The sequence below is a fragment of the Wyeomyia smithii genome, chromosome 2 (assembly GCF_029784165.1).
Source record: "Wyeomyia smithii strain HCP4-BCI-WySm-NY-G18 chromosome 2, ASM2978416v1, whole genome shotgun sequence".
Classification (NCBI taxonomy): Eukaryota; Metazoa; Arthropoda; class Insecta; order Diptera; family Culicidae; genus Wyeomyia; species Wyeomyia smithii.
In genome coordinates, this window is record NC_073695.1 from 67,356,569 (window position 1) to 67,371,688 (window position 15,120).

Genomic DNA, 15,120 nt, shown 5'->3' on the forward strand with positions numbered 1-15,120 from the left:
CTGATAAAGAAACAAAAAAAAAAACATTGAAGAACTTATGCCGACAAGAAACCACTGAAGTATTACGGTTGATTCTCGTTGAGACTGGACACAGACTTGTTCCTCGGCGGACGGTTCGGGCTGATTGTGCTGTAATTTCGGGTGGGACGCATTGGCGATACCGAGTGGTAGTTGGGCAGCGTGTTGAACTGTCGTTGGCCTTCCAACGATCGGGTTGACTTCCTGCGTCGAATTGGTGCCGGTGGACGGGGTGGAGGTTCTTTCCTCACAACTGCATAGCTGTGAATTGTGAATTTTGACGGCTGAAATATACTCCGGTACCTAAATTTCAATTATTTTGCTCTTACTCGTTCGACTCCGACACACCAAAAGTGCCCTTATCCATGGCACTGTCTTCGAAACCGAACACATAGGTTGCTCTGAATGCTCGATCATCCTCGGAAAACTTCGATAGTTGCGACCGTGAGCGAGACCTGCGAGGTGTTGGCAAGGGAGTAGTGAAACTTTCTTCTTCTGCTAAGGGAACCTCCGCTGGATAGAGGTGCTAAAATAGAAATCATATTAACAACAATATCACACTGTGCCTCAGAAACATCAATCTACCGTTTCGGGTCCAATGGTAAAGCTATTGTAAATGGTCTTTTTGGTTAAACCATTGGAGAATGGTTCTAGGTCAGGTGGGGCGACATCACGGAAGCGCTTCTTGCGACGTCTCGGTGGAGTTGGCGGTACAGCCGTACCAGTCCGCGAGAATTCGTTGCCGATGTTTTCGTCGTCAATGTAATGTTCGTCTTTTTCCAGGCCAACCTGCGGCGGCTCGCTGGAATACTTACGATTACGGTTGTAAAATTCAACCTCGTCTTCTCTATCCGCCGGTTGGTATGTGTCGTAGGGCACCTTCTGGATGTCTTCCTCCTGTGGTTCGACGTTAATTTCCTTTCTTTGTTTTCTCGCCGGACGATCCGGAGGGAATGTCTTAAAGAAGTCCACATCCCTATGGAATTCGTCGGTGAAGCTTTGCTTGTTGGAAACGTCGTCGGACTCAAAGCTTGGCTGGTAATACCGAAGTCCACTCGCACCAGCTTCCCCGCGATAATCCATGCTGGCTCTTTCGCTGACGTCCAGTTCTTCATCGTCGTACGGCTCATAGCGACCCATTTCTGCTAGTGCATTTTTCGGAGTGCTCAGACCTTCCTTTATCGCTAAGCTGATGTATTCGCCCATTTGAATGTTATCTTTCGATACTCCCTTCTGGCGGAGGAAGAACTCATCATCGTCAATCTCTTCCAACACACCCTTTCGCCGTCGAATTCCTGAACTCCCTGACGACTGGCATTCTTTATTGGAGTAAGGAGTTGTTGATCGCATATCATAATCCTTTTCCGATTGTTCCGTCGGCTCTCCCAAGAATCGTGCTCGGTCTCGATCACTAAGTCCTTCGACTGCTTCGTTCTCACGTCTCAAGCGATCCTCCTCATCGAGAAAATCGAAATCATTACTATTCATGTCGATGTTCTGCCGAATTTTCTGGCCCAAAGAGCTGGCCCAAAACTGTTTCTCCTCTTCGGAAGCCAGATCAGATTCCTGTCGTTCCATTGGGGGCTTTCGTTTGAGGAATTCATCGTGACGTGCAGCAGACAGCAGATGGATCTCACGATTTTCCTTATCGTATTCCTCCAGTTGCTTCTGCTCGGCTGTTACTGGCAGCTCTGGTGGCTCGAATTCGGCGCGATCCAATCGTTGGCGCATACGTTTCTCGACGGACGATTCACGTTCGCCCAGCTCACTGCCCGAGAAGAAACGATTACTTTCAGTGTCTTCGGATGATTTCTCTGCCCAGCGTGAGATGAATTTTGGTCCTTTCGGGCGGGTTGTTTTTCCGGCTTTGCTGAATTCTAGCGGGGGAGGCGTTGAGGCACGGACGCTTGCATTACTTGGGGCGGATTTTTGTCGTTTGAATTTATCTAAAATTCTTGGATAAGTGCTAAAATCAGTGTAGGCAACTTTTTTCTTGGCTCCTTCAGCGCTAGTAACCGACGGAGTTTCGACATCGGAAGGAGAAGCCGCACTGGGAACAGACGATTCTTTCAGAGATTTACTGCGGTGTAATTTGATGGTACCTATCTTTTCCGGCATCTTTAGTTTGGAGAAATCCGGTTTTTCTGTTAGGAATTTTGGCATTTCCGGACGCTTGAATTTGGACATGTCTGGTGTTTTCAGCTTTGGCATTTTGGGCTTTGCGATTTTAAACTCGGGTTTCTGAAGTTTCGGCATTTTGAGTCCTTTAAACTTCTTCTTGCCAGTTGTAGACTCCAAAGCGGTCTCTTCGGTTGTGTCGGCCGTCTGTTCGGCTGTTATCGTTACGGCTGGAGGTTCGATTTCGCCAGTTTCTTGTTCCGGCTTCGGTTCCGCAATGGTAAAGTCCAATCTCTCGATTTCCGGAGTAGTGACAATCTCTGGAGACGCCAACGGAGCAACGTCTTTGTCTTTTTTTACGTTGATATTGGACATTTTTGTCTTGAACTTCTCGGTTTGTTTGCGCAGCTTTTGATGCAAGCTCTTTCCACCTGCCTGCGCTTTTACCATAGCATTCTTGCTACTCTCCTGAGCTCTAGCCATAGCTTTTTTACCACTTTGTTGGGCTCTGGCCATCACCGCCTTCATTTTGCTGCCCTTCTCGACGGGACCTTCCACAGGCTCTGCAGTTTCGGTTCTGTCTTCGTGTTCTTCCTCTCCTGGACGGTTGAAATATCGATCCTCGATGTCTTTCTGTAGCTCCTCCATACTGATGGTGTCGGCATCGTCATCAGGGACGCGTAACGATGCACTCGACAGCTTCCGCTTAATTTCACCGCCGGGTAGAGCCAAACTAACTGCTGCCGGTGCTTTCGGCTCAGCTGGTTTGTCGATGACCTCACCAATTGGTTCATACTCGTGGTCGCTGTAAAGAGAGAGATAGTCAAGATTATTTTGATTATCTATTTGAACTGAAGTATAGGTATATTTCAGATGAAAATTCTTCGCGTCATTGCTTAAAATGCTAGAAAAAAATGTAACTTCAATAAAAACATTTGATTTTTTTTCCTTAAGAGTTACTTATCAAAAGGCTGTACTCAAAAATCGACTAATTTATTAATGATAAAATGATAACTCACAAAAGAAAAAAAATAATAGAAATACGATCAATATGACGCCAAAACTAAAATTGTGAAATTCATTCGAATGTTTAAAAAAAAAAAGGCTGAAAGAAATCATTTCAAAATTTTTCAATTCAAACCATAAAATGAAAATTTACTAATACAGTTTTCTGTTTTCGTTACCTTTTTTCTCGTTACAAATGTAGATGTGTTACCCTTAGAGTTTTGGTAAAAATTGTACCGATAAAATGTCAATAAGATCATATCAAGTGTTGATTTTACGCATTTTCCAAATGATTTTTTTAAGTGCAATTGTGCAATTGTTTATAAAATTCAAGTAACACTGGAACCTAGCTCCATCACCACAAAAAACGATCATTTCAAATTTCCAATCGAATAACAGTCATCACGCGATAACACCGTCTGGGGCGCTGTCATGCAGTCTCATACATATTTTGTGGTTCCCCATTTGACACATGCAGTAACGCTGGCGCTGATATCGATATACCGTGCTGGATTGAAACCCGTACAGTATCGAAATCCGTACACCTTGATGTTTTTCTTCAGTTTTAAGCATTATAAAAATCAAAATTCTTATGATAGTTACATGTACATATCCGTTGAGCTGTTGGCCTTCTGTTAAATTAAACTATGCGCCAGTAGGCCATGAAATAAAAATATTAAAAATGAAAAATCAATCGTGTATTGGTTTCAGTTGTCATTTCGTTGTATCGTTAGAGACGTTCTTTAGATACGTTCTTTAGATAAAAACGATTTTCAAGTGGGATATAAGTGTTTTAATCTGTGAATCTTTTTGAAATTGATGGAAAAGGTAAGTCTTTGTCATTTTCGAGCTGTATATTGTCTGGTATATAGTGTACATTGTATTTATTCAACAAAAACTGTGCTGTACGGATTTTGATTCTTGTTATATGCTTGAATCGAAATCCGCGCAGCGTGTGTATCATGCATATATTGTTGAATTTTCTTCTTGTTTTCAGCATATAATGGAAGAAAACAAGTATAAATATACGGCAAACAACTTCGAACGAGCTGTGACTGAGGTGCGCAAGGGAAAGTCGTTACGGGAAGCTTCGAGAGGTTCCGGCATTTCGGTTACTATAAAACGCTACGAAAATTGCACTATTTCAGCTGATATAAAAAAATTAGAAAACCGCGTGAAACTTTAGGAACCAATCAATCCTTAAAATATATTTATTCGTTAATTTAAAGATAAATTATAAATAAAAGATGATCATTTTTGTACTTCCATATCTATACGGATTTTGATTTATTGTTGTATGGACTTTGATCCAGTCTATATCGCGTGTGTGCGGATTTCGATTCAAAAGTGTACGGGTTTTGATTCAGACAAAAAACTGTGTACGGATTTCGATTCAAAACATGTTCTATTTAAACATGATTTTTTCGAGTTTCGGAGTGATTTCAATCATTTTGCTTGAAAATAGTGATAAAATATAAGTAGACCTATAAGTAAACATGTCAGTTTAAATCAATATGTGATTTCTTGATTTCATATTGACCGTCGAAGATTATCATGTGCTTAGGTGTATGGATTTCGATCCAGCACGGTACATGACGCAGCGCGAACACGACAGCAGATGGTGCTAGTGTTACTAACGTAAAGTACTGGAATCATCCGAACAATGATTTCATTGAAAATTTGTTCGAAGTGTTATGTCTGTTAGTCTGTGATAATATGTTTATATCATCCCTACTGAATAAAGGTAACGTTTGCGTAGGAGTATATTAATACCGAATGACCGATAACCTTGATATACTAATGCCCTTAAATTATTTTTTACATTGCTTGAGAAACCCTTTTTCTTTTTGTCACACTAAAACATATTTAAAAAATTATTCAAAAATTCCAAATACGTTTCTCATTACACGATTGAGATGATTTGATGATTTGAAAGCAGCATTCTATTTGCAAAGGGGTTTGTTTTGTTGACAAATTTCAAAATTTCGAATTTTTCATTCAACAGTCGGTTGAAACTGAAAAAATCAACCCCAACACGCCATATGTCTAACAACTCTTGGAAGAACATAAACTACAAATTATAAACAGAAAAGGTAAAACTGGATCTCATGTATTTCGTATTTCATATAAATTTTCTCGTCAGTGATCAGTTTACTAGATACTGCATGATTTTTTTTTACCAGTTGCCATTTTTATTGACGCCGAGAACATCCATTTTACGCAAATATCGCCACAAAAACAGTCTCCTGTGCATATAAAGCTTGTCCAAAAATTAAATCGATCATCATTTTCCTAGTTCCAAAGGGGCCATCCACATACCACGTGGACAGATTTTTGACGATTTTTACCCCCCACCCCCCGTGGACAAATGCCCATAGAACCCCCTCCCCCAAAGCTGTCCACGTGGTATGTGGATGGCCCCAAAGGTCAAATGCAGAAGTCGTATAGTCTCTATTAGTTTTGCTTTAATCGCCAAAAGATTGGTTTGGACCAACGGTGTCAATTTTACCCTCAGACCGTTATTATTAAATAAAATGCACCAAAGGATCTGAGTACAAAATTCGATTCATTATGACGTCCTGAATCTCTGGTCAAATCTTCAAAATTTTCGTACGGTACATTTTTGAGTAATACCCGTTTGAAGGTCGTAATGTACAAAAAGCCATTTTCATTACGGCCATTACTGACAAAATCATAGACCAAATACTGATTTTAAGGAGGGGAGTTGCACAAAAAAACGTTGTCGTGTCCAACGTACAGACATCGCAGTATTCACTTTTTTTTCTTTTGAACTTTTCTACAACTTTGCTGACGAAGGCAATCTGGTATATTGAACATTAGAAAAAATTTTTTTTTTATCTAACTAATGTAATTAACTTAATCGTAAAACCGAAAACGCTAAAAGTAAGGCCTTGTTCTATGAAAAAAAAAACTGAATACAAATATTTTGGAAGTTATTTCATAGAATGGTGGTCGAAAAACGTGCTTTACAATGAGTATTTCGTCGTTTCTATGTCACTTTTTTGTACTTTACGACCTTCAGAAGGATATTACACAAAAATGTACAGTACGACGATTTTGAAATTTTGACCAGAGATTCAGGATGTCATAACGAATCGAATGGTGTACTCAGATCTTTTGGTGCATTTTATTTTATAATAACGGTCTTTGGGAGCACCGTGCCCCCATTTGCCACGGTGACAAAGTAACTTTCCTTTCCGTTATAGTCGTTAGAGTGCAGAGTTGAACTCTGTCTCTGGTAACATCGGTTATAACATTTTTTTATTTCCTTCCCTAATCGACCGTAAGGACGCACAGTGGGGCAAATTGGTCCGTTGGCGCGACAAAACCTCATAACTCCTTAGCAGTTGTTTCCACAGTGTTCATATCTTCGGCAGTGTTGTTCACCATAAAAACATCTTATTGAAAAATGTATTCAGGTAGCTTTAATTTTTTTGCTACAGATGGCGCTGACATCTATCTTCTGAATAAATGGTGCTAGCAATTTTGTTTCTTTGGGAAAGTTGTTTATATCATCAATTGACATAATGTTTTCGAACATATTACAACTGTAGGACTGACCGTTAACGAGATAAAAATTATTTTCATTATTCAGAAACCCAAAATTTCAGTAATGAATTATAACTGGGACTTAAGTACATATGTTTCACTCTCAGATATATTCGAACTTTCGAGACATCATGAAATGAATTATTGAAGGTTTGTAGTTGCCTTTGTATAGTTTTTTGTCAACCTATGATGTGTCATCATATTGGAGAAAGAATATAAAATATAGTTTTAATGTTATTGTTTGTGATAAAATGTTTCATTGTTCAATTGAAGATTAGTTGGTCATGTTCCCTTTCTAAGAGCTCCTCTTGTTTATTTTATACCATTTATTAACATGAATACCAAACGCTTACTTTTGTTTAAAACACTGTTCACCCAATAACAAACTGTTTCCTAGTACTAATAATTATTTCCGAGGGGTCGAAATACTATTTGACGTCAGTTTCGAAAGACCCCCGAACACAACCATAGTCGTGTTGCATACACCGGCATTCAGCAAAGCCTATTGTAGGAAAAACATCGATACGGACAATGCTGATTGACGATTTTTTACATGAATTGACATGAAAACAATCGTTGCGAAAACTTGAATTACTCGGTAAGTCGCAACTAGTAGCAGCTGATTTTTGGTTTAGTACTAGCCAATACCTTGTATTTTAGTACAATAATAGTGTCATAGCAGAACAACGTAGAACTTTACGTTTTTCATAATGCCGAAAATGAGGAAAAATCACAAAAAAAACTTGTTTTACACACTATGGCTCCTACGAACCTATTTTCAACAAAACTGTCTTGATATCACATTACCTATTAGTTTATACTCTGTTTTATGAGGTTTATATGGGTTAGCTATTTAATTTCTAAGTATTTGCATGCCCTACTGGAAAATATATTTGAAAATTTTTTCTTCCATTTTACAAGCCTTGTAAATCCTCTCTTTCACAATATTATAGCACATTTTCTGAATTATTTTTCAAAGTGAATTATTATGATTTCCAGTCGATAACATGTCTACTGCAAGTAGAACATAAAATGAGGCATGAAAACTGAATTTCATTTTTTTTTAGTTTTGTCGCGACTTTTCTGGGTTCTGCCCCACAGTGGGACGTAGCCGGCGTTGATATCGATTTGTACTAAGCGGAAGCTACTGAATGGTTGTACATTGAAGATGATAAATGAATCCCAAATTGACCATCTTACGGTGCACAGTGGTCCAATAAGGCAAAAAGTAGAACTTAATTCCATAGCGCCTTTTACCCTCATCCTAGCTTAAAAGTATCTTCAAAACAATTGTTTGTATGAATGACTCGCATAATCGCCAATTATCAAAAAGTATGAAAAGTTAAGAGATAGAAGAATAGTTTATTCAGCAAAGTTGTAGAAGATTCAAAAATATGAAACTTTGTTGAACGAATAAAAATCCTATCTTCTTCCGGTACAAAGTTATAAAGTATATAACATGGAACTTTTTTAAAAGTTAGTTTTTTGTACTTAACTTTTGTTAGGTACATTTTACATGAAAGTATTGTTGCGAGGAATTGTTAGGGCACACAAAACACACATTTTTGCCAAAGGTCATATATCTCCAGGACTTTTCCCTTCAAAGTAATATCATATTTTAGCCTATTTTTCGATAACTTCAAGAACGTATAGGTTAAAAAGGGGCAAGTGAAATCATGATGTCAATACTTTTCCTTGAAGTTAAGATGAAGTACTATAAACTCTTTTAGGTTCCATTTGTCCCAATCCACCCATATAAGAGTACAGCGAGCATATGTTACAGTAGGTTTTAATATATCAAAAATACTACCTTTTTTGAGATGGAGGAATGGTTTATTCGGCAAAGTTTTAGAACGTGCAAAAATATAAAACTTTGCTGAACAAGTAAAATTCCTATCTTCATTGGGTACAGAGTTACAGCGTATATTCTATGAAAGTTACTTAAAAGTTAGTTTTTTGTACTTAACTTTTGTTAGTTACATTTTACAAGAAAACGTTGTCCTGAAGAAGCCTTTGGGCATACAAAACACACGTTTTTGTTGGAGACCACACATCTCCAAGACTTTTCCTTACAAAGTTATAGCACATTTCAGCATATTTTTTCGATAATTTTAACAACGTTTAGAATAAAGATAGGTTGGATTGGGACAGATGGAACTTATAACAGTTCTGAGCACTCGAGCTAAACTTCGAGAAAAAGTATTAACATCATGATTCTACTTGCCTTTTTTTACTTTATACATTCTTAAAGTTATGCCTTAGGCGACATCTATGAATAACGTAACGCAAAAACCCACTATTTTGATCTACACCCCCATATGTAACTAAACGTAAAGCTGCCACCTACTTCCCATGAAATTTACGTAAGGTAATTGAAGCCCCACCCCACGCAAATCGTTAAAATTTGAGCTGCTATGTAACTTACATTGCCCAGTTAATTTATTTATTATAAAAATTATTTCCTTTGTTCAAAATATGGATGTTCAAACGATCAAAAAATATTAACCTATCTGAATCATGAAATACTGGCTCGTCTATTATGATTACCGGAAACAAGGTGTTCACTTCTTGTTTCCTAGATAGTTTGTATCGGAGTCTTCATGAGTCCAGATTGCCTTTTGGTTTTCAATATTCAAAACTCCCTACACGTTTGTTGACCACCTTATTTCAAGCACAGAAAACAGACGTTCATCTTATTTTTAGAAGATGTGTAAAAACTTGCAACCGTCATTTAACAGTAAGTTGTAATGCTCCCGCCATGTGGCGCTCGCATCACTAAAAAACCAAGCACAGATATCGATAAAATATCGATACAGCAATATTTATGCAGTGCAACTGGGGCACCACAAGACAGATGTCGTTAGTGTATTAATCTATTTGGATTCAAATTTTTACACACGATTTTCTATTTTTTTTATATGAACATGAATGTCTGTTCTCTGTGTTTCAAGTTTCTCGACGTATTTTCACGGTTGTTGTCTTGGTAGCACTGATTACTCCTTTTTTTTCAAATGGCACATCGAATCGTATTGAAATTCAATAATGATTATTTACATCAAGGCGAGACAGCTGGCTCTTTAATCTTCTTCATCTTCCACCACGATGATCCCTATTGAATTTTTCGCAATGATTTTATTCACACAAAATATACTTGAATGTTTTTAAAGCCTTTTTTTAACACCTGCGTACCTGACCCCTCTAGAGCCGAAAAAATAAAAATTCTTTTACCAATCATTTAGCAAGATCTGAACCGAATTTGATCCAACCTTTTCCAAAACTTCAGAGAAATTTCACAAAAAACGCAATCAAATTAATCGATCATTTGTAATTTTGTTGAAACTTTGCATTAACGTTTCTATAGGCAAAAGATGCCATTTTGTGCTATTGGTTTTTTTTTTATTCTCGCTTACTTTCCGTCGGTCTAGTTCCGCCACTGTTGTTGTGCCAATCACCGACGCCCGGGGAGGCGACTACACCCAGGACCCTAACTCACGACCCGTTTATTAACGGACCGGCGCCAACGGCTTTACTTCCTCATGCGATGGAAGGCGTGATCCCAGAGATTTTTCGCCTCAGAAAATCTCCCGGTGTCGGCTAGGATTGAATCTAGACCAGTTGGGTTGGTTGTGAGTGGATCACGCCACCGGGATTCGAACCCAGGCGTCGAGCGTGGTTGGCGGAGACGTTACCAACCACGCTAAGCCCCCGCTTACTGCTATTGGTTTTATTTATTGGAATACGACTCATTTTTGAGAAGCTATTGAAAAATGATATTTTGGGAAGGTATGAAGAATTACAAATATTTTTGGGGCCAAAACGGTTTGTTTGATTGGTGTGACATCTTCAGTAAAGTTGTAGATAACAATTTTATCCGTCCGAAAAAAATATACACACTAAAACAATGAAAAAAAAAAGAAAACTTATAAATAATTATTTAAAAAAGCAAATTTTTTGAAAATTTAAATTTATTTTTATAAAAACTACAAAAGATTACTAAAACAATGAAACCAGGCCGATCCTGGAAAAATCATGAAAAAAAAAGTTATGATTATTTGTAAAAAAAAAATAAAAAAATTTGTTTGGCTGTAGAAATATTTTTAATTTCCAACTTTCTATGGGGAATCAAAAATATTTTTACAGTAAAAACGATTTGTTTGATTGGCATAGTGTTTTCGGCAAAGTTGTAGATAATATTATCATCCTTCCATAAAAAAGTACACTCAAAAAATTTTTTTGCAGTATAATTTTTTTTCCTGATTTCTCCATTGTTTAGGTAGTCTTTTGTAGTTTTTATAAAAAAAATTAGATTTTCAAAAAATTAACTCTTTTAAATACTTAATTTTAAAGTTTTCTTTTTATTATTTTTTTCAAAAAAAAAATTTTTTTAGTATTTTTTTTCGGACGGATAAAATTATCATTTACAACTTTGCTGAAGACGTCACACCGATCAAACAAACCGTTCTGGCCTTAATAATATTTGTAATTCCTCATACCTTCCCAAAATAGCATTTTTCAATAGCTTCTCAAAATCGAGTCGTGTTTCAATAAATGAAACCAATAGCACAAAATGGCATCTTTTGCCTAAAGAAACGTCTATGCAAAGTTTCAACCAAATCAAAAATGACAATTTAAACTAAATATCAAAATTGGGACATTTTTGTGGAACTGCTCATCACAAATTTATCATAGTTTTATAAACAGTACGGGACATCTCGAAATTTTCTGTTGTTCTGGATTTATTGAGGTGAACCGTGGGGTAAGAATGGCCATTAGTAGTCTAAGTGTCCAAATACCGATCTCCAACAGTGTTGTTTTACAAAGTTTGATATGTCGCAAACAAGGTTTCGCTACCGTAGGCTAGAGGGTACTTACTCCACGGTGCCTCTCGAAAAATCCGGAACAACGGAAAATCTGGAAATGTCCCCTACTGTCATATAACATTGAAACATATTTGTAATCTTTTGAAAGGTACAAGAATTTTTATTTTTTCGTCTCTGAAGGGGTCAGGTACGCAAGTGTTTATCTTATCAACAACAATTCCATCGATGATCATGGGAAGTATATTGAAGTATACCTAGTGGCTACTGAGAAAAATGAGATGATGCCTCTACTCTGTGTTGCCTTATAAAAATGCTCGTTTTTGGAGTAAAATTAAAGCCTTCCCGGAGAGGTTGCCGATATTCGTAACGCTCGAGGGAGGTTTTTTCGTAAACGTGTTAATGAGTAAATTTAAAATTTGCTGTTTATTTTAAACATATCTTGAACATAAATAAATGAACGACCGTGGGCTCTTGCACATAGAAAAAAATGGTCATGTGACACTCGCGCATCGAAGAGATTCGCACTGTCATTCGTTGGACGATGTTTTTTAGTTTATTTTCGTCTATTTTAATCTATTTATGTTGAGAATATTATTACCAGATCAATTATATAAGTTTTTTCAAAAATCTCCACACACAACGTGCGTAGTTCTCATTTCCAGAAAAAATGACAAAGAACATTTAGGGGAAAAATCGTCGTGGGGGGCGAGTACTCTTTTGACATGTTTGTTCAAAAAAGACAATTATCGCAGTGGAAAGTTGCTTTATCGTGACTATTAACACTAATGATTAGGGAACCTGTGTGTAATTAAAAAAATAAACTGCTTTCGAGTGTTTTAAAAGTTGGAAAAGATCCGCTGTGTATCAAATGAATCAATCAAATTATTCGAAGTGTTACGTCTGTCGCATAGCTGCGTTCGAAGCGGTTGTACAATGTGAGGATGGTAATTTAAGAGAAGATTAAAAACAATCGTTCTTCTGGTGATGAATCTAGGATCTAATGTTACATTAGTATGTCTGTGTTCCGTGTCTGTAGCTTCGCAAAATTATGATACAGTGATAGACATTCGTATAGCCGAGCATCGATAATTTTAAAAATGCTCGAGAAAAAATATCAACTGCTTTTTTTATTCGATGTTACTTTAGTCGTATTGTTAACACACTTGAACCGCTTCCACATTGAGCGCGTTGCGGTGTTTATAAACATTTAAGCAGCGTTTTCGTCCTAGACGTTCGTTTAGCCGAGGCACGTGAAATATTTGCTTACGTACAACGATCGTGGTTTTTTAAAGAGGTTTACAGTATATTTCGTCTAAACAACGTTCAATCTACTAGGTGAGTAAAAATTCAAAGTTCAATTTTGGTTTATTGATGATAAACATTGAAATATCAACAATGGCGAAAGATAATCGGTTGACGGAGGAAGAACGGCGTATTATAATGCTTTTTAAGGAGGGCGGTACGAATTGTCCCCAAAAAAAAGGCTCGAAATATGGCATTAAGCGTCCTACCAAAGGGAACATCAAAGTTTCGTTGAGGCTGCAAGGTCAAATAAGACACGAAACTACACGGAACCGGCTGTCCTGCTCCCAGATAAAGGAAAAACTGGATGTTCCTGGGACTCCCAGACAAATTGCCCGAATTTTAAATGAATCACCGAACATAAAATGGAGGAAACTTCAAGGGAAACCGAAGCTCACCCTCATACATAAGCAGCCTTAGTTCAGCAATTAAAGAGTGTTGGGCTAAAATAGATTTGGCAACACTGCAAAAGCTGTCCGATTCGATGCCAAATCGTATTTTTGAAGTATTTCAGAACGATGGTGGTCAGACTAAATATTAATTATAAATTCTCTTCGAAATCAGTTGTTAAAAGTTTTATTTAAAATAAATTTTCATTATTCGGCTAAACGAATGTCTGCCCATTTTTCTTATTTTTTCCCATTCTGCTATCAAAATTCGAACTAATGGGTTGTTTCACTATGGAACTGGCTGTTAATGGAAGAGATCTATCCTACAACAACAAAAGCTGCTGAAAATTGTGTTTTAATTTTAAGCAATAGAGAAAAATGAGCCTCGGCTAAACGAGTGTCTACCACTGCAGAAACAGCTTCTGCACAACATTTTCAATAAGCTCGCTTATATAAACAGTTATGCTAAGCTTTGTTATTAATAAGCACTTTCAAGTAACTATTCATAGTGGTTATACAGCAAACTAAATAAATTTTTTGTCATAGTTATTGTACTCTTATTGTAATTTTAATAATTTTAGTATTTAATCTTACTATTTTCCTTATTCAAATATAGAAGCTCATTGTAAGATCAACCAACTCGCACTTGTGACAAAATGAAAATGACCTCCGTTGGTGAACATTTGGTAATTTAATTTGAACCTCAATTAAAGCAAATCGTTCACGTAACTGTAGCTACGATGTTAAACAAATTAACACGCTCTTGAAAACAAGCTCTTATGTGTGAAACGAGCATATATGTAAAAATTTCATTAGAGCATATTATAACCACAAACTGATGAACGTAACACTGAGACCTCACTCTATTACCCCAAAATATGATCACAACCAGACGTCCAAGCAAGAACAATATTGATCGAAAAGTCCGTGTAAACTTTCAAAGACAATTGGGTTATAAATCACTTGTGTACGATGCTGGCGTCACTGGTAGCGCTATCTGGTTACTGATTGCTAGTACTAAACTCTTTACACAAGTTTGGAACTCAGCTTGGACGTCTGTCTGCTATATGATCATTTCAAATCTTAGCATGAATCAAAGTTACCGCGCGACAACTCTGCCTAGTAACACTGTCATGTATTCGATATATATGGCTAATTTCAAGTTTGACAAACGCTGGCGCTGCTGTCGAGCTCGAGTTAAAAGACGGGATGCGAAAAATGCATCGGACGATGTTACTGTTATCTGTGAAAAGTACTGATATCATCCGTGTGACGATTTTGTGAGAAATATACCTAGTCTGAGGCATAGCTTTCCAAAGAAAAAAATCACAAGAAGGTTGTATGCAAAGCCACGACCGCAAGGTTGAAGTAGAATACTTTTACAAGAAAGATAACCCGGCTACTTGCGTGTCAGTAATTTTTCTAGTAAATAAACGTTGACCGTTCATTGGCAGTATTGTAATTTCTTTTTGTCTGATATTTTAAATGAAGTTCATTGAATATTTTTAAATTTTGTGCAAATGAGAAGTTGATGTGCTGCCGAATTGTAATATGCACATTTAATACGACATCATTAAACGGGAACGGAACAAAGGCTACGGTTATGCAGAACGTGAATGCCGGCGCGATGCGATTCGCCTAACCATGGTAAAATGTACAGCTCTTTTTAAGGCGAAGTAGAGCTATACATTTCAACAGATTTCGTCTTACCGAATCGCATCGCGCCGTTATTTGCGTTCTGCATGACCGTAGCCAAACACTAAGCGACGCAAACACGTAAGAATAGTCAGAGTATGCATGTAGATGGAGATAATTAACTTTGGATTATAGCGCAAAACGAGAAAATATTAACTCTTCAAATAATCATTTGTGTTCTTCAAATTTCAGTTGTTCAATTT

At 37.2% G+C, this 15,120-nt stretch overlaps 1 protein-coding gene across 14 annotated transcripts in view; it reads right to left on the bottom strand.

Annotated features, from left to right (window-relative positions):
• LOC129725728 (trichohyalin) overlaps positions 1-15,120 on the bottom strand; it is a 100,421-nt gene that overhangs the window by 2,991 nt on the left and 82,310 nt on the right. For all 14 annotated transcript variants that reach the window (XM_055681860.1, XM_055681861.1, XM_055681859.1 and 11 more), the window contains 3 exons: positions 604-2,941; positions 348-544; positions 67-279 (listed from right to left, as the gene is read on the bottom strand). In XM_055681860.1, the coding sequence (XP_055537835.1) occupies positions 67-279; positions 348-544; positions 604-2,941 (2,748 nt within the window). The remainder of the gene's footprint in view (positions 1-66; positions 280-347; positions 545-603; positions 2,942-15,120) is intronic.